The sequence below is a fragment of the Gambusia affinis genome, linkage group LG05 (genome assembly GCF_019740435.1).
Source record: "Gambusia affinis linkage group LG05, SWU_Gaff_1.0, whole genome shotgun sequence".
In the NCBI taxonomy this organism is placed as follows: Eukaryota; Metazoa; Chordata; class Actinopteri; order Cyprinodontiformes; family Poeciliidae; genus Gambusia; species Gambusia affinis.
Window position 1 is genome coordinate 4,599,139 of NC_057872.1, and position 22,815 is coordinate 4,621,953.

The 22,815-nt window shown below is 41.1% G+C and overlaps 1 protein-coding gene across 4 annotated transcripts in view; it reads right to left on the reverse strand.

The window, feature by feature from the left end:
* Positions 1–22,815, reverse strand: part of oxr1a (oxidation resistance 1a) — a 171,335-nt gene that overhangs the window by 32,094 nt on the left and 116,426 nt on the right. For all 4 annotated transcript variants that reach the window (XM_044117133.1, XM_044117132.1, XM_044117131.1 and 1 more), the window contains 3 exons: positions 19,244–19,326; positions 6,592–6,699; positions 3,420–3,533 (listed from right to left, as the gene is read on the reverse strand). In XM_044117133.1, the coding sequence (XP_043973068.1) occupies positions 3,420–3,533; positions 6,592–6,699; positions 19,244–19,326 (305 nt within the window). The remainder of the gene's footprint in view (positions 1–3,419; positions 3,534–6,591; positions 6,700–19,243; positions 19,327–22,815) is intronic.

Genomic DNA, 22,815 nt, shown 5'->3' on the forward strand with positions numbered 1-22,815 from the left:
TATGGTATTCCTACAGAGATCAATCTGAAAGCCGTTTCTCTTCAGGGTACTCATCTTCATCAAGGCTTTACCAGCTCCGTTCTGACTGCGCTGCCATTACTGTACACCTTCCAGAACCATTCATTTGGATAATGCCCTCATCGAGACAAGTGTGCTGCGCACCAAAATAGGCTTGTAATTAAAGAGACGTCTGCGTTTCTGGAGAAAACAAGAAGCAGAGGGAGTACTAAAGGCCCTTAAAAAAATTTTGTTTTTTCTTTTTTTATAAATAAAAATATAAACCCCAACTAAATGCTGCATCGTTCTGTCATGAATTCACAGACCGAAAGCGAGGAAGCTGCCGCTGACATTAACATTCACAAATGTACACGTGCACACACACAACCACACACACACACCGCCGCTGCCTCCATCAACACAAACACAGTGCTGACACACTGAGTGAGGTAATGTGCCTTCCAAGCACACTTCCTCTGCCTGGAATAATTGCTGCCTGGCTGCTTGTCTGGCCTCCGTTCATTAGTTGCTCTAAATATCAGACTCCGCATCACTTTTAAAGGCTTAATTTCCATGCAGTCATGGCCCCCTCTCTCTCTCTCTCATCCCTCCCCCGTCGAGAGCCGTGGAAGATGCTCCTGTTTTCACAGGCAAAGACCTAAATAGATAAGTGGTAAATGAATGTGGGGGCGTCTTTCTTTTTCTTTTTGCAGCCAAACGTGTCAGAATCTCCAGGCCCCTAAAAATGGCCTGACGGACGGAAGGAAGAGACCTGCAGCATCCATTTTCTTACAAATGCACAAAAACAAGATCCCCCGTTTCCATGGAGACCAACAAACAGTCATATATTACTTAAGGGACTAGCGAGCGTCCTGCGGTGCTCGGTGATTGGATCTTTGAGATGCTGCAGACGGTACCTGAAGCGGAGGGCTTACGCTGCTGCTTTTAAGAGCTGTGAGGACAGGATATGTACGGCTGACTGGATCAGACCTGCACTCGCTGCGCACACACGCAGACACACACTCCACAGGGAATCAATCTGAAGCGTTTCTGCATGTCGCTGTGTGTGGAATTGGGAGGAATTGCGTGTTGTGTAGCTGGTACATCTTGCAGAGCAGCGATAAAACTCCTCTGTTCAATCCTAGAGACTAACCATATTTACGTCCCACGTCGTCGTCTTGGTAAACAGAGAATGAATGGAGAGTCCAATCAACTCGGTTACTAATTAAAGCGGAGAACTCGAGCAGGAAGTTTCAATAATAGCCTATTTCACACTTTTACGTTCCTGTGGAAAAAGCTCTAGACGGCGTTCTTGTCTGCCTCATACTTAGCAACGATTTCCAAGTTGATTCTTCCAAAGAAAATAATGCATGCTGATGGGTGATGCGTTCAGGTACATTTGTACAGAGAATGGAAATGGACCATTTTTAGCTTGATCATTCATTATTGGTGTTCAGTTTCTCAGAATCTTTTTATTTTATGATCAGTGAACGCACCATATTAAGTTGCGCTACCTACAACATTTTTGAAACCGAAGTGGTTACCAAGCGAAGATGACTTGAAGGCAGCCATTTTCAGGATCTGAGCTTTTCAGAAATGAAGTCCTATCAGTTGTTCATCAGGTTGTTACATTTCAGGAGATAACTGGAAGGATGAATGGAGTCCAGAGTGGCTCTGTTATCAGTTATCTGCTTAAAAAAAAAGCAGAATGTCTTTAGTCAGAGGCTTCTTCAAACTTGCTGTAATGCAGACTGCTACTGGAGATATTTCCTGGCAACAGCCATTGTCAACTTTACAGCAATATTTAAATTCCCTTTGGGACCAATAAAATAATTTTTAATTCAACTGAATTTGAAAAGGGTCAGAAATGTAGGAAACTTTTTAGAAATTTCAGAGTTAATACAAGAATCAAAATTCTCAAAAAAAAAAAAAAAAATACAAACAGAGAGATGTAAGGTTATTAATGCTAGATCTACTAATTATCTAAGATACAAGAAGATAAAAATGCTACCTTTGCAGTAAGGTCCTTGTTTAGCATATTTCCATGTACATACTTATTATTGTATTTGATTTATTCATTTTTTATTTAGGTTACATTTTAATTACTTGTAAAATTTGTTAAGAACATAAGTGTGATATTACATTGCTAATGTTTGCTAATATTTAACTCTTGGATGGAGTAGCCTCTCAAACAAATAAGCAATTTCCCATTGGGCATCAACAAAATAAATTTTGGTTCTTGGTTTAAAATGTTAGTAAAATCCTATTTAACAGCAAAGTTGCATTAAATTCTGAGGTAAGGTAAGATCATTTTATTTATATAGCACAATTTCAGCAACAAAGCATTACAAAGTTAGTCTGAGGATTCAGACCAACATTCTAAATATATATATAATAAATCTACAGTATTAGGTTGCACATGGCTGTAATTTGAGTGGATCTTGCAGAAAAAAAACTAATACATTGTGAAATTGTGTACTTATAGGTGCTAAGGGGAAGTTATAATCATTTTTATAAGGGCGAAATGGTCATGATATTTGTTCGGTTGGGTTTTTTGTACAGATATTTTTGTTCTATAATCTTTGAAATTACAGATTTCCAGCAATGCAGAGAAAGGCAGGTCTTTAAATCTAATCCTTTGCGCTTCCCTTGAGAATTAAACTATTTTTTTCCCCAATTTTTATCAAAGGTAAAAAAATAAAATTCTATTAATCATTACCTTTCAGAAAATTGATCATATCTACCAACTGAACCGAGCTTTACAAAAATCCCTGATGTGGTCCAACTCCAATTTTATCTTCAGTGATTCCTAATTTTGTAGAAACTGGTAAGTCACTGTCCAAACAGATCTTGTCCAGTGTCTGGATGCGGAGCTGGTGTTACTATTGAATGAACCAGTAAAAACAGATAAAGCCTGCGGTTATTTAAGAGCCCTGTGCCGACATCCAGACTGCTAAGGATGGCAGATGCGTCTGCATTAAGTTCCTGCTCCATCTTTTTAGATAATCAACGGCTGATGCTGATTGCAGCAAGTGGCAAACAATCAACTGAATCATTTGTCTGATAAGATTAGTCAGATCGAAATTAAGAAACTTCTGTAGCTGAGAAGGATCATTAGCTCCCCCAATCCTCGAAGCATATGGATGCTACAGGTGTAAATCAGATTCTATAGACGGATATTCAATAAACTCATTAAATCAACACAAACACCATTTTACTTTAAGGTTCTATGCACTTGAAGAGTCCAGGGTTTCATTTACTGCTCTGTGAATATAAATGCTACTTTGCTCTTGAAAAGAAATAGATACTTGAATCAAATTATTTATTGCCATTATTGATTTCATGTATAAACCAGTGGGGTTTTTGTTGTGTGTGTGTGTGTGTGTGTGTGTGTGTGTGAGAGAGACCGTGCTTCAACATACCGTAGCCTTCTCTAAATCAGCTTCAGAGGAAGTAGGAGACAGGGGGCTGATGGGACTGAGGGAGGGGGAGCTTCCGACACTGGAGACGTACTCGGGATCAGGAACGTACAGAACCTGCAAACATAACCCATGTCTGTATTTACACAGAATGCGCACCATACCACTCACACTAACACAGGTGACGACAGAGACATACGCCTTTGCTGTCACGCACAGCAAAGACGTATGTTTGACAAGGCGAATAACATGAAATCACGGTCAAAGTCTCATGTTATTGACCGAGTGAACACAGAGGAAAAGTGACACTCATAACAGTAGGACAGGGTGAGAATTAGCAGTAACTGGATGTAATGTCTCATGCATTTCATGGCTAGAACATTTAGAGCATGAGCCGGCATTTATTCTGCCGCAGCTGACCATTTGTTTTACATTATTGATGGGGCAATGGGTTTTCTTCAAATAAATTTAGTCACCGTTTAGTTTCTAAAATGTCACACAATTCAAAAACAATCCATTTCAATTCCCATAACCCAGCAGGACATTCAGCAGCTCTATAAACCACCTACAGAGTAGCGTAATGGCGAATTTAAAAGGATGTTTGGTATTTTTTAAAGGCTCTAAGGAAAGCGAATGAGCAGCTACAATCTTCCTTTCATGCCCTCGTTTTAAAAAGAGAGAAATTTTTGAATCCACGGCAGAGCTGGAGGCTAGTCTAAGTGAGATCCAGTAAAAGTGATTTTTTAAAAACTTTACTCTTGAAATGATCACAGTAAAGAACATTTTGGAAACCTTTTGTTATATTTCCATTATTCGGTTATGTACACCAATAAAGTTAGTCCATGTTAGAAGAATTCTTTTATTTAGGTTTATCTACTTATGAATTTATTTTGAAAGGTTATGTTTTCATATTATTATTCTGTGTGATTTTTACTTAGCTTCTTACTTAGTTTATTTCCTTTGTAGTACATCATTAACTGTTTTTAGGATGTTTAGGATAATAATAAAAGGCAGTTGGGGACTGAGAGCAGACGGAGTTGATCCCAAACAGTGTTTGACGACGGTTCTCCGTGTCTGGCTCAAACTTCCCTCTTCTGCAGAAAAGTAATTTATGTCTCTGGTTGATTCCTTGCAGGTTAGGAACTAAAATAGACCCAACAGTCCATTATCAACATAAGGAATGCAAAACATAACCACAATCCTATGAAGAAATTAAATGGAAAGGTATTTTAAAGGTTTATAAATAGTTGAAACTAATTTAAAACAAATTATGTAGCTTGATGTTTCTTTTAAGATGTTAGAAAGGCTCTTTGTTTTAGGCCACTGACTGGCAAGTTGTTAGCATGTAAGCACTGAAACTTGTAATCATGCTAACCATTTAATTTATTTTATAAATGAAGAAATAAAACTGAAAGCCAGTTTAAATGTTTATAAATATCTTAAATTAATTTAAAACTAATTATGTAGATCGATATTTCTTTTACGATGGTAGAAAAACACCTACCAGAACCATTCCATGTTCCGGCAAGCTGTTAGCATGTTAGCGCTGAAGTTCTTTACTTTGTGACGTTTTGGGTGAAAATTGCAGATTAGCAACTAACTGCTCACACAGAACCAGATTTCAAACTGAAACAATCATTTTTAAAATGCCCAATGTTGTGAGATGAAACCGCAAAATAAGCTAGCCTAAATGCTTTCAAAAGAAAGCTAACAATTTGTGTTGCAATACTGCTAAGCCTGAATAAAGACCATGTACATAGTTAGGTTTTTTTATACAGAGTTTTGAACAAGATTAACCCACGGCTTGGTAAAAGACTTCCTGGATTTTTGTTACGGATCATTTTTCTTGCAGGCAATCAAAGCAAGTCAATGGTGAAAATGTGTGCTTAAAGTGAAGTTTCTGGAAGGTTGCCAGTAATAGTTCTCCCTCTAGTAATAAAAGGTTGTCGTATCACAGGGATTCTGTGAAACCCTGAGAGAGACGCAAGTCTAAAAGTTATTGAGACGGAGCTAAATTATTTTTCTTAATATGTATTTATTTATTTTATTTACTTATTAATTTAGTAGGCTCTGTCACAAATGTTGACAAATGAGAACATTGTTAATTCTTTCCAGCTACATCAATCTGTTCAGATACGCAAATTACAAATCTGCTGGAGGAATTAACAAAAAACTCCCAGACATGGATCATCACATATTTAACGCTGTTCAACAATAATGGAAGACGGATGCAACACTCCCTAAGTTTGGCTATTTACACCACCCAAAGACAGGGAGTGAAGATTAAAATGTGTGGGGCCTAAAATTAAACCTTGCGGAACACCATGGCTTAAAGTGACAGAATTCCAATGAATGTTTCCCAAGATTAATTTAGGTAATTACTGAGAACAAAGAGGCAGGGTTTGCATTAAACCAATCGTGACCTGCTTTTAGACATGTACCATGCCAATCCCTTGCTTTTAAATTTCGATCATTTGTTACTCTGTTTTGGGATTTGTTTTAGATCAACATTAATCTTAATCTGGCTACAAATTTTGGGTGAAATAAAATCTGGCCCCATTTTTGGAGCTATATCTTCAGTCTCAGTAAGTGCCTTCACTGCTCCCTGTTCACAGTGTGCTAAATGATGTCTGCTAAGAGCTGAGGACGAGCGAGGGGTGCCAGCTAGACAAGCTGCGGTTTGGGTTCTTTTAGTGCCAGGAAATGCAGAGACAAAAACAAATAGAAATATTAGTCACGTTCCCATAAAAAAGACGAAAAGAACAAATATAAAAGCCAGGGAGGCTGGCAAAGCGTTTGGCAGGTAATAGATGATTATCTTGTGTGATGTGGGAACAACAGCATCAGGGGGTTGAATCCAAGAATCACACGTGTTCTTAAATGTTTTTAGAAACAAAATGGGTCTAACAGAATGTGCTGCGGCCTAATGGGACAAATGATGCTGTAATTAGCAGGCAATTAGGACAGACAGAGATGTGGTTAGTGAGTCAGCCAGTTGCGCTGAGAAAGTAGGTGGAAAAACCCAATTTTTCAGATATATTCACAAACTCGGCGATAGAGTCACTTTGTGATGAAGGCAAACCACTGAGAATGCACAATGGAGCAGTGAAATGAGCCTGAGGTGTTCGTGGGGTGGCTGGAGTGGCGCAGTGAAGGCGAGCACGGCGGGTCACACCTGGCCAGGCACCACTGCTCTGGAGAACAGCTTGTTGAGCTGAACCAGCTCGTTGGGTGTGGTGTCAAACTTGAGCGCAATGCTGTTCAACGTGTCCCGTGATTCCACCTGGACCGCAAAACAAGAGAGAGGACAGAAACATCACTGTGCTGCTCCTGCTCTGAGGCATTGCCCTAAAAGCTGCACAGGCCAAACATGAAGATGGGACACACACCATGAAGCAGACAGAGAAAATATCTGAAGAGCAGAGCTCTGAAACGATTGCTGTATAGGGTTTGTGTTCTGCATGGCAGAACCTGGAATGAACTACGATTAAAGCTGTCGGCTGTTGACCAGGAGAAAAACTACGCTGTCGCTTGCAGGAATGTAAATGGACAAGAATATCTCGTGTTATGTTGTCAACCACAAGCAAAATGTCTTTTTTCTTAATACAAACAATATACACACAGCTTAAGACTGTAGCTAAAAGTTAAAACAGGTTCCTGAAAGGGTAGCATGGAAATTCATGTGGCGAGTTCACAACAAATGCCTTTCGAGCATCGGGTGCATCTGGTTTACAGTCAAAATCTATGTGGAGCCGCGTCAAGGTGTGATTTGAAGCGATCTGGAGCATTCTGAGTGCTTGAAGCATAAAGTGCTTCGGACAAATAGGCTGGCAACGGAAAGCAACGCATAGAGCAATTTAGACACGCCTCCACATTGACTTTGAATCTAAACCAGACGTGCAAAACACTAGATGTAGAGCAAAATGTCAAGCGTCTGCATTCCAAGCGCACACGCGTCAAACTTTAAGCATCAGACGTGTTTTTAACGCTCTTGTTGTGGACGCACCAATAAGACCTCGCGATGATAATACATTGCAATTTTTCTTGGCAAACGGAAGGCTGTGTTACACATGGGAAAAAGAAGGAAAGACCAAACTAGAGAATATTATACAATATACAGTAATATACTAGTAATATTATTAATAATGAAACACTGAGGAATAAAAAGATATAATAAAAAACAGGGAACAGTGGAGACAGAATCTTGTAGTTCAACAAGAAAATGCTGGAGATATACTGACATAAGAAAAAAAGAAATACAATACTTAAAGAAAATGTCTACATTCCTTCACACAGACATGGTGAGAAACACACTGCCAATGGAAACACACCCAACCAGACATTAACTGGCTGGAGTGAAACTTGACAATAGAGAATGGAGAGTGCTACCTAGAAATGAACAGATCCTTCAACAACAACTCAATAAATGTAACACATACAGCAGAGCAGCAACTCTGGATGTGTTGCAGTCTGAGCGGATAGAACAGGGAAGCATTCTCTACTACTTAAAAGTTTGAGGTGACTTTTACAAGTAACAAGCTTGGCACAAATAGAATCCAACTTTGATTTAACAAAGAGCAAAAACAACGTCTTTCTACTTCCAACCACTTCTGTCTAACGCCAAGCTAAAATATAGTGCAATTTTATTTATTCAGTGTATATGAAAATATAGAGGAAATATAGGGAATACTGTTTGTATATGCAAGTTATTGATGTAGAAGGTATATATATATATATATATATGAGAAAAGTCAGATAATCCACATTTAAAAAAAAAACAAACTATAACTACTCATCATTTTTCTTTATTATTACTCCAGAAACCTGCACAATATTATCTCTGCCTGTTGATAGTCTGACTACTACTCTGCACAGCTCGAGGTATTTATTTAATTTTAAGCACATCATCCTGAATCACACCCAACAAGCCGTAGAGGAGGAGGCAACCCTTCCTGTTAGTTGAGATTTAGCAGATCATCCAGGCTGTTGTGGGTTACACCCTGTGCTCAGCTGCAGCACCCCGCAGAGTGACACAGGTGCGTTTGCTTGTCTCCACCAGTTAGGATGCAGACAACAGAGATGTGCTTCATGTGTCTGAAATAGTTAAGCGTCCAACGCGCCCTCTGGGAGTTTCTGGCCTCCAAATAAAGCTGATGGTGTCTGAAATCACCAGCGTGTGCAGGAAATGTGGTGTAAGGGAGGAAAGTGCACTCAGGGGACAGAGGCCCTTATAACCAGCCTGGCAGGACGAACTCTGAGCTGTGCATTTTTTAGCATAGTTTATGTAGACACTGTGTGCTTTGGTGCAGCAGTCATGGGACTGCCTCTGCTGGTTTTGTTTGCGCAAACATCCCCATGAAAAACACAGAACAATGACAGCCTCTCCAAGTTTTCGATGTGGGAAATAGTTTCCAGGAAGATGTTGCACAGAGTCTCAAGACAACAGCACCAGACGGGAAGTTAAGCTAAAAACAGAGGCGCAGCTTGTGACGCATAATCATATGTCACCTTTTAGACCACTTCTGTGGAATTATGGTATAATTTTGGAGGAAGAAGAGGGAATAACACTAATAAATGCAATGTTTAGATCCGGGATGTACCAGGCCACATTTTTCCCTTCCGACACTGGTGCCAGTATCTGAAGTTCAGTATCTGCCAATATCAATCAGATCCAGAAAAATAGTGCTGAATTTATCTAATTTCCCTTTGGGATCAATAAAGTATTTTTTGAAATAAGTTAAATTTTCTTAAAACTTTTTTTGTCTTTTACAAATTAACCGAGGCAGATATTATCGGAATGGTGCATCTGTAGTTTAGACACTTTTTCTACCTACCTTCCCCAAAGGTGCTGGATTTCATTAGTCAGACAGCAAGGTGGATAGTACAGAGTCCAGCTGACTGAATCTGACTAATGTCCAGAAGCTCTGAAAACGTCCAAAGATAATATGACATGAAGAGTAAGCCAAGCATGCAGCAACAGTAAGTAAATTATTACACTGAAATAACATCCAAGTTTCTTAAATACAATAAATAAGACTTTTTTTTTTTTTTTTTTTTTTTTGAAGAAATTAAAACACAAAAGGTAAAACAATTTAAGACCATAACTGTATTCAGGAGCACATCAGTCTCTTAAGACATTCCAGTCCCATTCATCTAGTTGGCCGCCCACCTAAGAAGAGGCTACGGATGAGGAGAGACTTCTCCAAGCATCCAGGGGAGAGACACCTCCACTGATAAATCACCTCTGGGAAGACTCTGAGTGTAACTGACGGGCAAGTCATACAAGGAAAGTAGCTAATGATGGCAGAAATCCAGCTGGAAAGCTCCATAAAAGACGAATCACCACAAAAGTACAGTGACAGGAATCCTCTCTGGGTCACCGGTTTTGGCTCCAGAGTGCAGCTCATTAGCTTTCTGAAGCAAAGTTTTGTGCGATTCTGGTCAATTACTGACGACAACATCCTCCACCGCTGAGCAATTAAAAGAGTGGGAGGAGGAGAGTCTCGAGACTCTCTTTATAACATAAAAACAGACTTGGGCTTGAAACAACAGCTGCGCACCATAACAGCTGAATCTCGGCAGACAAAACTTTGACTGTTAAAAGCGTCGTCACTGATCAGTGCTAATGCAATCTCAGGTTAGAGAGCTTTGAAGCAGCGTGGGAGGGACGAAAACAACAAACGGGAGACAACCAGGGGAGTTCGCGGCGTTCTCACGCAGGCTTTATTGTGGGCTTCGCTGACTTTAGATGGGAGCCGACCTCTGGGGGGAACAAACTAATAAGAGCTGAGCTCGGTCACGCTGCTGGGATTCAGTCTCCCTGACTCAGCAGTGAGTCCACCACAACAATGAACAATGCAGAAGAGGTTGTGCAGCACAGATTGGATGGTAAACTGCAAGCCCAATAAGTGCGGTGTAAATAAAGTGCAAGTGATGCACATCTGTCCTGCACCCTTACCTTTCAAAAACATCAATCACATCTTTCACATGCTGCCTCCTGTATATCCAGATGTCTGATTTTGAGTATCAGACAGATTTCCTTGAACCACCAACGCAGAGACGAGCAATAACGATGGTATTTTAAGATAATTAGATTATCTGGCTTGATTAAATGTTAATTCCATCGTTTTCTTGGAAACAAATCCAATTAGAGAGCATTTCTCATATTTCAGAGGTAATCGGTTACCTTTGGATTTATGCTGCCTGCTCATCAGGGAAGATTTAATGCAATGATTCAATCAAAGTAGACAATAGAATAAATAGAGGCTGCAACCAGAGTAGCGAAACAGGCAAAGTCTCTGCAACTCAGAAAACACCATATGGATGAGGTCAATCCTTTGTTCTTGGTCTCAAGGAGGCAAGTGGAAAGGTACAGGTCTTGACAAGAAACTGGTTTTGTCAAGATACTGGTCCAGTCAAGGTACTGGTCTTGGCAGGACCTTGATAGTACAGGCTGTCACTCCATTACATAGTAATACAAAGAACAAACTTTGAGAAACCAATTAACCTAGCAAGAATGGCTTTGGACTGTGTAAGAAATCCGGAATACTCAAAAAAACACGACGAGAACATGCAAACCTTTTGCAGGAAGACTACAGGCCGGGTTTCGAACTCATGACATTCTTGGTGCAACAGTAACAGTTGGGAGTAACAGTACTGCCAACTCCACCAACATGCAACCCTTTATCGTTGGATTTTACCAATAGAGTCAAGCAAACAAATGTTCAAGACAGAAGTAGGAAACACCTCCACGTCTTTCATCTTGCTGCAGAAGAGGAAACCACTGAAGCTGCACCGCAGGAAGAGGATGTGGTGATAGCCCGGTCTCCCATCTGAAACTCCACCTCACCATTAACAACTTGCTCATCTTAGACACCTTTCAGACAGTAGCGATGCACTACAAAACTTGTCAGCTTATCGGCGCCGTAAAGTGAGCCCTACGGTTCCGTTCAGACGAAAGTGGCAAGGTGGAAAGAGGATGGGAGGTGTCAGGGAGATCAGAGATGTCTCTGTGACACCTTGCATTTTTACAACAGGACCATAAAACGCAGAATAATAACTAGAGCACTTACGAGACCTTCAAATTATTTCTTCGGTGGGTCCTGATGGAACAGCAAATGTCTCATTCCACGAGTATTTCCAGGGCCGAACATGTTTGAGAGACGACCTTTGTATGTGGTCAGCATTTTAAAAGGGAAATCTCATTTGAGAAGATGAGTTGGTTTATTTAACTGAGGAGTATAAAGAATTAATCAGGCTCCTTTTGTGCTAAAGCCTTTCATCCTGGTGGGTCTGCTGAGCATAGATTCTTCCTAGGTGCCATTTACTGCTGTCTTACATAAAGAAGGACAGAAAAAAAAAATCTACACACCGCTGTAAAAATGCCAGGTTTTTGTGAAAGAAACCATCAATGTGACATTTATGACCTGTAAGAGGGGTAAATCTGTGGGAAAAAAACAGTAAAAAGTGTTTGTCTTTCACTAAAACTACTAACTTTTGATTCAGTTTTGGCATTCAGTCTCAATACATCAGCATCTGTGAGGTCGCTGAGGTTCGGTACACAATCTTATGGACCTCTGTATTGAAAAAAGGGGGCTTCCATGAAGACTTGGACTCTCACAGGGCAGGTGGGGTTAAACCCAAATGCTCCGTAGACAAATGTGATGCACTAGTATGTTTTGTGCTCATCACCCCAGTCAGTGGACTGTATTCTGTGATGCCAGTTGCTCCGCCCTATTTGTGCCATACTATTGTCCTTTAACATAGGAATGAAGGGGGCCCAGAAATGTTGTGGTTCAGTAATATGGGCTGTTGTTGCAATAGAAACAGACAAAGTAGAGTGTCCATCTGCACAGATGGACACTCTGTCCATCTGTGCAGATGGCTGTACCGCTGTACCGCTCAATAGAAATGAGGCATAATTAACTTTTGCCCATTCTGCTTTGCAAATTGATCAAATTGCTAACGTCAGAGAAAGGTGCTGCCACCACCTTTGTCGCACATCAATATTCTGTTCTTTTACTGATGTTATGTATTGTTTTGTGGCAAAGTAATCTTTTGGAAATGATCCCAAATCTTCATGATTAGTTTTAATCAAGAATTCCACAAAGTTGTGTGTGTGATTTCAGCCAAATCTGGATATTTTATTTGGAAGAAATGGTTTTTGTCTTTCAAATCCTAATGCACAGTCCAGATATAGAAGATTACTCCATGTGGAACACGGACAGTACTAATTAGATACTCCTGCAGCTACTTCTGTGTCTGTGAGACTTAACAGCCAGTTTAGCACTGTGAAATATGGCTTTGGCTAAAGGGTGAGCAAATGTCAATAAAATCCTACTAAAAAAGCTGAAATTTATTTTGAGTTGGTCCAGTTGTGTATAATATATGGCAGGTGCTAGGATGCTAGGACTGAATCATTAAGATGTTAGTTTAATGTTGGTTTGCATAATTGCACAGCCAATTCACTGCTTTTATCAAGAGAGCAGAGAAGACTTTCCTTTTTTTATATATCTGAAGGATGAACTATTCATATTTGGCTAAATTCTGCCAAACAAGGCCTTAACTCAATGTCTAAAGGCTGCTTTGTACACCTGGCTTCTGTTCTAGCATCCATCCATCCATTTTCTTACACCCTTGTCCCTAATGGGGTCAGGAGGATTGCTGGTGTTTATCTCCAGCTAACATTCCGGGCGAGAGGCAGGTTCACCCTGACAGGTCGCCAGTCTGTCGCAGGGCAACAGAGACATACAGGACAAACAACCATGCACACACAAACTCACACCTAGGGAGAATTTAGAGAGACCAATTAACCTGACAGTCATGTTTTTGGACTGTGGGAGGAAGCCGGAGAACCCGGAGAGAACCCACCATGCACAGGGAGAACATGCAAACTCCATGCAGAAAGACCCCGGGCCGTGGTCCGGGCAACAGTGCTACTAACTGTGCCACTGTGCAGCCTGAGCTGTTCTAGCATGCCTTGTGTAAAATATCTGGGGTTTAATAAAATAAACAGTGACGAAGCAGGATGTCTTCAAATAGCTTATTTACAATGGCTTTTTAGGCTTAATTAATCCCTTCGTACAGATGAACAATTAAGTAATGCCCCTAACGTCCTCCATCACAGAGGTGTCATGGCAGCTGATACATGTATATCTGGTTGCTCTAAAACTTCAGAGATGAATCCATTGGTAGTACTGAAAGAGGATCCATCTCTAACCAGCGGACATGCAAACATGAGCTACTGATGAAGACCTGTCATTGACACTTTGACAGAAGGACGTGGGAAGGAGGCAAAGCATGGTAATGGTTACTGATGTCCAGTGGACCTTATCGTCCTAACATCTGGATCAATATGGCTCATTATTTATCTCAGGGTGCAATGAGAAATGCGTTCTCTTTCCGTTGAGGTGACGCCCTCCATGTGTAAAGAAGGACGAGGTTGGCAGCTAGCTCGAAGGTGACTGATGTCCAGATAATGGCCACCACGTCCAATGATGGCGGACAATGACTTGACAAGGCCAGTTAGGACGAATGACCAGACTAATAACTCTGTTAAACAGTCTGCTTCCATCTTGTCTTAACATTGAGTGCAGAACATGAGGAAAGCACTTTGTGTGTTAATTTAAATGGTCAACATGAGAAATGTGATGTAATCACAGATCTACGCATTTAACTGTGACCAGTTAAGCTGCTGGCTGCCTACTTTTACATGTGATCCCTTTTCAGACAGAGGTCATTGAATTGTTTTTTTTGTATTAGACTCAAAATAAATCAACATTGGGAATAAATAAAAGAAAAAAATAAAAGAAAAAAAACTTAAAATAAAACTTGACTTCAGGGTGAATCCATTTCATAATCCCATCTCAAACCATCACTCTCCGTTTTATACCGACGGATAAGGCCTGGCTTTAGCATGACAGTTGCCATGGTGACTTTGCCGTTACTACCGAACGGTATGTGCATTGTGTGCAACTACACCCTTGGTGATCATTTGCAGGCCTAAATTTAGAGCTGCTACAAGTGACATGGGAGCAAGTGACATTATTCCATCCACTTCAAGGAGAAATGTTGCTGTCTCACTTCCAAGTCCTCAAGGATTCTCCTTTGTGTCAGGCTCTAACCTGCTTCTTCGATGCTCCAGGCTGTAATCACCCATGTTTTCAGTCAGAAACCCATTAACCTTATGGCACTAAAGCCCAAAACCACAAAAGAGCTCCAGTATGACATAGACCTCATAAAACCAACTCAGTGTTGAACTCATTTTTATCTAAAAAAAAAAAAAAAATTGAACAAATTTATAGTGAATTTCTAGTCAATGCTCCAGCTGCAGTATTACCACTGTTTACCTCTCCATCATCTATTGACATGTTCTCCAGATTACAGGTCGGGTTTGTTCATAGAAAAAGACCACAAGATTAGTTTTCTATTAAAGCTAAACAGAAATCTACTGTTAATACTCAAGCTCAGTTTTTGCTTTAGTTTAACTAATACAGACAAAGTTGGGAGATTTGTAGTTTTCTTACTCATATTCCAATTTAACTGATTTGAAATCCATTTTTAGCCAAATTTTCTGATCTTCACAGTAAAAACATAAAGTCTCACCAAGTATTTTTAACTAGTTTCTAGTGCAAATATCTCAATATGTATATTTATTCTAAATATTAATGAATGCTGATGAATCCATTGGCAGATTTTTCCATTTTTAACAAGATTTTCTTTTCCATGTCTCCCTTGTTATAAGTGGAAAAGTGTACTAAGACATTTGCTCTAGAAACTAGACAAAAAAATACTTTTGTTTTCAGCATCATTTTGCCAACAGTAACAAGGCAGGCATCAACATTTACAAGCAGGTTTAATGTAAGTATTTGTCTTGGCTATGATTTAAGACCGCCTAGCAGTTGTTACATTTTATACAAAAGCATAAATGTCAGCCACTATGGAAATGAGAAACCACTTAAGCAAACAGGACAGAACCTGTGGGAACCTGGAAAATCTGTGAAGTTTATTGAGGTAACTGGCAACTTTATTCTCCTTGGTGTAGAGAGTCGAATGAAAAGGATCACTGCTCATGTGAACTCATTCTCTGGACAATTTCCTTTGCAATTGTTACATTAATCCAAGAGCCTGGACCGTGCAAAGAAATGACCGACTGACTTCTCAAAATGAACGAGTGACCCACTGACCCTGTGATCCCTGTGGACGCCCTGCTAATGGGGCTGAAAACCCAGAGCACTAACAAGTATTTGAAGAGAGATTCTGTTTTCTGGGAAATAACACAGTCGTTCTCGTCTGTTTGCAACCAACTAAAACTTTGGTGTCCGGTACTCTGAGTTACAGAGAAAGGAAGTTCATGCCCTTCAACATCCTAAAATGATTCCAGATCATTACAACAGTGATTACATCTTTGAGGTTTTCCCAATGCTTCTGGTTATTTTGCTGATAGTCTCCCAGATTTGACTTAGGAGCCTTAGAGGGTGTTAAAATTGAATGTCCAGGTCTGTGATCTATTAGGCTTTAATCTAAAAAGTAGTTTGTTTTGGTCACATGGATTGTAACCAATAAATCTGAGCATACAAGAATCCAGTATGGCATGCCCTAAGCACCAGGATAGTTGAGTTTTGAATAACAGTGTTTGTACAAAAGCAAAATATTCCACCCTGACAGAAGAAATCTCTGTGCAACAAAGTTTCAACTGGACGTACAACAGTTCAGAAAATATACAATTTGAGGTTCATGCAGCCTCTTTGACTTTTTAGCCTGATCTGAACAAAAATGAAAGCTCAACTCAAGGCACTGTGGCATAGATTGAGTAGTCTAAACTTTCTTGATAAAATTATGTGATCTTTGGTTGTTTGTTTTTTTTTTTTCCCCACCAGGGGGTCTTTTGTGCTCTCTAGTGTCCCTTATTCGAAAGTAGGCTGACAGGAAAGGGGGAAGAAGAGTGTGGAAGACATGTGGCAAACGTCGGCCGGGTCCAGGAATCGAACTCGCGACCGCCGCGTCGAGGACTGAAGGCCTCCAAATGTGGGTCGCACTATCCTCTACGACACCACAGCACGCTCCAAAGATCTGTTTGTTTAGAGTGGCTTGGGTTTTCAGTTTGATGTGAAAATATTGAATATTCACACAGAAATAAAACTCACTGAATAGGAAACAATTCAACCTCAAACACTCATGTGTGGCATGAAGCAGGCACTTGGAAATGCAGCAATAATTTCAGATTGAGATTTCAGATTTAACGCAACTTCCGTCTACACAAAATACAAACAAGAATGGAGTGGCATCGGATTTTAGTGGTTGTAGGATTTCTCTTTTGTGTTTGGTAAAAGACCACAAGTCATTTCTCCCGCTAGCACTAGAACCACGAGTTTGTTTTGGTTGTATTTAACCTGAATGCCTTGCGCTACAGACTACTTCCTGCTTTGGAACTGTCTTCTTTCAACTAAGAGTTTACATATGCATTCGAACCGCGCCAGAGTTTTCTGCAACCGAACCGAGATCTAGGTTTGTAGGTGGATCAATGTTTGTTTTTTTGGTCCGTATCAGACTTTGATTATGCATCCACGCCTCTCAAACAAACCATACTTTCTAGGCAAATGAACTAGAGGTCGATTAAAGCGGACTCTGTTACAGGTTTAAACAACTAGATCTCATTTTACCCAATAGCTAACATTTGGTTGTAATGTTTGTAACGTCCCAGCTTGATCATGAGGAAAATTACGCTATGAAGCTTACTCGAAGCTGTGTGCATCATTGTTCACAACTCCTTCTGTTTGTTGATTGTACCAGAAGAAATTCATCATGAGAAATTGAGTTCAATGGGAGAAATCCCAGATGAAGCACTGAAGGGAGATGAGAATCGAGTGGAACTGGGTAGAAAGCTTAAGGCAACGGCTAGGCTAAGTCCATACAGACCAGGGCTGTAACAACTCTGATAAAACAATGTAGAACTTTCATTGTATATTAAAAGCATTCTGGCTTTGAACACATATACTAAGCCCCAGCTTGTCCTCATACAGTATGAGTCAATTTGGAGCGCTGTGGAAGATCCAAATCACCAATCGGAGCCTAAAGAATCCATGGTGTGACAGAATTCTGTCAGGGAACAAATCCAGGTTGTTCCCTGACACTTTAAACACTCTTTAATTGGATGCAGGTCAGCCAATAGCTCAGACCAGAGCTGAATGGGCTGGCGTTATCAGTGTCTAGGCAGATAGGCTGCAGCTGCACAGGTTATTTCTCAATACAAAAAAAAAGGGAAAGAAAAGCCGGCGTGTGAGGTAAAGCAGCGATAGAGAGAAAGAGGGGGGAATGGAGGGAGATGGCATCGATAAGGCAGCCACGAGAGGAAATTCTCCTTTTTCCTGTGGACACCAGGCGTTATTTATAAACTTATCTGCTGTCGAGCGAAATCAGGAAACGTTGGCGACAGCGGTGGCAGTCGCCCCCACCCCACACAACCCCCCACGACCCCCTCCTGTGCAGGAGATGAGTTTTAGATAAAGCTACTCCTCAATCAATGGGACTCGGTCATACCCTGAGCACCTTCACACCGCATGCCGCTGCAGCACCGTGTCGAGTCACAGGAATGAAATCATTGGCGGTGCTCCATCCATCCATCACAATACCAGTAATCTAGAGGAGGGCAACATGGGGGGAGACAGAGAGTGATGGCCGACCAGAACCGGATTAGTATGCCATATGAATTCTGGCCTCTCCCTTATGTTTGCTAGCCATCAGCGTTTCTGTCCGTCCGGCAGACTCTGCTCCCCTGCGTGTGTCGGGGATGTGACTCAGAGTTGAGAGTGAAGGAAATGTGCCAGAATGGTGGAGGCTGTTGGAACCCTGGCAAGGTAAACAAGGAGGGTGTCAATCAGCAGGACTGGAGAATGATTGACAGGCTTGGCAGGGTGGTAGAAGGTGGAGGTGCTGCTGGGTCGATTTTAGGGACTTAACGGAAGCCGGAATGACAACAACACAACCCCAACGCTCCCTCCCTTCTTTCACCCCCTTCCTTCCTCTCGTCTTTTCGCTCCGCGGAGACGCGTCGCTGCCACTCTCGGTGGTTGCCACGGAGAAAAGAGGTGGGAAAACGATGTCTGACTGCAGTTGGGTTTGAGGGTCATTTGAAGAACATAAGCAGGGAAGGTGGAAGCAGAGAAAGAGCTGTTTTCAGTTCATGCCTGGGAACAGGAGTCCTCTCTCTCTCTCACCCCCTCTCTCTACTCCCTCCCTCCCCTTTTGCCAAACAACAGTTAAATCAATAGAAATGACAACGCAGTTGGAAGGTCATTCGCGAGACCGAGCGATCTCTGTGGTGGAATGTTTGCCGCTGTGCCGCCCAGGGGAGTGAGTGGAAAAACAAATCTGCGTCCCGCCAGCGCTTCCTGCCTGCGCGTCCTGCTCCGGGTCCAGCTGGAAGACCCAACAGAACTGTCACAATTCCTCCCCCATACCCACCGTCTCCTTCCCAAACATCGACATGCAAAATGGAGATGAACGTTGCCTTGCCGAACAGGACGCACGTTCTAAGCCTTGTTTACACACACACGCCCCCCCCCACATGCACGCGCACCCACACACACACACCTCTTTATGTAAACAGTTCAGGAATGAGGCACACGTGTTAGGCAACGAAAATCTATAAAATACTTCTTGCCAGACAGTTCCTGCATGTTTCTTGCTGCATGTTTGATACTGCTGGAGTCGCTCAAAGCTGCAGGAACCAGTAGCAGCTGCTATTACTGCTGCTGCACGGAAAAGGCACAAGGAAGGCTGGAGGTACATTAACACGCAGCGCTCCGAGTTATCTGCACGTTACTCACAGAATATTCGATGGTCCCTTTGGGTCTCTGGAACGACATGCGCCTCCCATCCTTCTTTTCTGGAGTCTTCTTCTGGCCGGTATCTGAAAGCAAACGAGGCAAGGTGCGCATTACATTCATGTTCCTCTCTCCCCCAGCTTGTCACAAGCTGCCGTTTCCCAGCCCCGTGGGTAGACAGCTCATTCGTCAACAGCGAGCGGGCGAGCCAGCCAGCGATACGAGTTGCGAGCGAGCGCCGGACCCCTCTCTCTCTTTCTTCCTTTCTTGCTCCGCTTCTATCCAGCTCTCTCTCTATCGCGCTGTCCTCCCCTCGCTCTGCCTTCCTTCCTCCTCCCTCTTCTCCTCTCCTAGCCCAGCACATAGCGGACCGACGGCCGTTGAAAGCAGTTCACCTTGCCTTCTGCCCCCGGTCGCCTGTCCCAGTTGAAACAGACCAGGCTGACCTCCATCGGGGGAAAGGAGGGGAAAAAAGATTCAAATGGGAAGAGCGGTACGCTACAGCTGGGGAAGGGAAGAAGAAGAAGCAAAGTGGGGGCTGATCCAGAGGGAGGAAGGAGGATGTTTGAGGTTGTAGGGGAGGACTCAGTGCTACATGTGCTGCTTGGGTAATGGTGGGACGATCCAGCAAAACTGTTAATGAAGAGGTGGGCTGTAGGTGTTGGAAGATGTGATGTTTTAAGAAGAAATCAAAAAGGGTTGAAACAGGGTTGGATTAAGTGTTTCAACCCCATCGTCGATTAATCACGAGTAATTGTGTTTGGTCAATCACGATTAATCGAACTAAACTGTGATTAACGGAACTAAACTGTGGTTAATTGCAATAAGTTGTGATTAATCGCGATTACTTAAATATTTGTCAGCTATCTTACAAATCAATCAATTGGTAACTATACAGACTGAAAAAAGGGCATAAAGTTCAACAGATTTAGAGCAATAATTAAGCTAAAATTGTACAAAAATCTTATACATAATACATTTAAATTCAAGTTTTCCTTTAAGAAATGGGACAATATGTTTTAACCAACATTTATATGTAAATACATATCATAGCCAGGTGGCAAATTTTCATTTCTAGTCCAACTGGCAGGTTGATGTGAAAGAACATTTTTTATCTGAGATAATAATAAAAAAACGGTCCATGGCTTGTTCTGTTAGGGTGGGCATTTGTTACACAGTTTATGCGATTTTTTTTTATTCTTTAGTGATGTAGTGTTGTTTCAATAAATTAAAATTGATGTTAAAAATTTCATTTTCAATGAAATCGACTTTTTTTCTCCAATGTTTCTTCCACAAGAGCATCAATAAATGTCAGTAAAGTCCAAAATATGATTAAATGCAGTTACTGTGCGCAACTCAGTGAGAATATAATTCTCACTTGTAATTAAGAAAAATAATCGATCGCTAAGCTGCAGCATTAGTTAAGTGCCTTGCCCAAGGGCATATCCACATGTGGCAAGGAGGAAGCTGGAATCCAACCCAGAACTGCCGGACAGCAAAATGGCTACTCTTCCTCCTTCATCTGATTAATCATAAAAATAATCAGTTGCAAAAGTCGTTGTTGGTAGCTGCCCTAAAATTAGAGCTTTCATTTTCATCCAACTCCTAAAGAATCGACTCTCATCTTCTCTTGTGAATTTTCCCTTCTGTAGAAGAGAAGGTGAATGTTTGGAGATGGGTTAGAGAATAAGAGCAGCTGATGTTTGTGACGATACAGAAGGAGTAGAATGAGGGCCTGCAGATGACAAATGGATTAATGGTGACAGAAGATGATGGAGGCGGGCTTATGAAGTGGTAAAATTGAGATGAAGGATGAAGGAGGGGGGTATGGATGGAATATTGAAAGCCATGACAAGAAAGACTGAAGCAAAAGATGGGCCAGAAGATGAAAGAAACCGCAAAGAGACTTCTGGGAATGGAGAAACTTTTCCCAAGGGACTGGCTTTGGTCCATGGCTTCTACTAAAGAAGAATTTGTCTTAAGGAATAATATAGGTCGCGTCATCCCAGATACAAAGTACTGGCCACTCAGTTCATGACCACTGGCTCACAGCCCTGCCTTCTTCTGCCAATCTAAGAATTTCCTTTATTTGCCACTTGTTTCAGGCTCCATATATATATATATATATATATATATATATATATATATATATGGCTCAAAAACATGAGTCATACACCAGTGCTGCTATTTCCGGGACTTGGGACTGCCTGGCAGACAATGAGAAAGAGAGGAAGGGATCAGAGCTGATTCAGGTGTTATCAGAGCTGTTAAAATACCAGGGGCTTACTTTCCTCAAATCAACACAGGACCATCATTAGAGCTGGATCATCACTGGTAAACGGTCATCATTTTCACAATTTTTGTTTTTCTTCACGTTAACTGACTTTTCGACTTTGCATATTTTCTAAGGGTTTTCATGACATTTTAAAATCTGTTCAGTAATTCGTGGATGTTTATTACACAACCGTCATCCAAGCAGACCAGATGGTTGACAGCTTATCACTTTGGAGCGTGCATCTATTTCACTCCTAAGACATGCAAAACCAATTGACAATGTTTTAAACATGTGAGCACAATAGCAAACAAAGTGCTAACCTGAACTAACCCCAACCTCTTTCAGAATCTAGAAAAAAAACCTAAATGCATCTGTACACAGAAACACTGACTATAAATGTAAAAATTTTGACCAATCTGGAATTTCTTTGTAAGAGGAATTGCAGGATGTCCAGATCCAAACTGATACATCAGATTGAGGTCCCAATCATCTTTATCGATCACTGACCAAACTGATCTCCCAGAAACTTGTTTTTAACTGTATCATGTATTTTGTTAATCTAAAAAATCTGACTTTTTCTTGACAATCTAAATGGTCTCTCACTTATTGAACATTGTGCTCTCATATCCCCATACAGCCTTGGAGTTCAGGGTATTTAGAGACAATAACTGAGACTGAACAATTTGGGATAATCAAGTGGTGCACCGACTTGGTCATTTTCATCTAAATTACTAATTTTGCTAATAATTGATGTAAGTAATTATTTATTGTTACTCAAAGCCAAACCAGTCCATAATGTTGCAAAAAACTGTTTAGCTCATTGCTTCTTACTTATCTACCAAATATCAAATATTCACCTGAGGATATGTATTTACATCACTAATACATTATTTAGATACATAATTGTAATACATTTCATGAATAAATGCATTTTGAAGGCAGGTTACTTTGCACTGTGACCTCTTATTTCTCTGTGTAATAAGATCTTCATTTTAACTTTAAATAGCTTGTAGCGGTATGAATATTTTGTGTTAAACACACAGTCTATGCACAAACCGTGAGTATGTGCCAAATCAATTATTCAGCATCCAAATGAAAACCTTGGAAGAATGATTGCTTTCCGGAAGAAAATACATAGCAGGGCTGCTGATTGGGAACGATCGGTTTTGTGTTGCTATTTGGAGGCGACGCGCCACATCTCTGATTTCACGCCGTCTCATTCCGAAATATAATCCGAGCGAGTCTTTTGTTTAACCGAGGGTCGTTCCAGTGCAGCGGATAGCAACTTCCAGCCCAACTT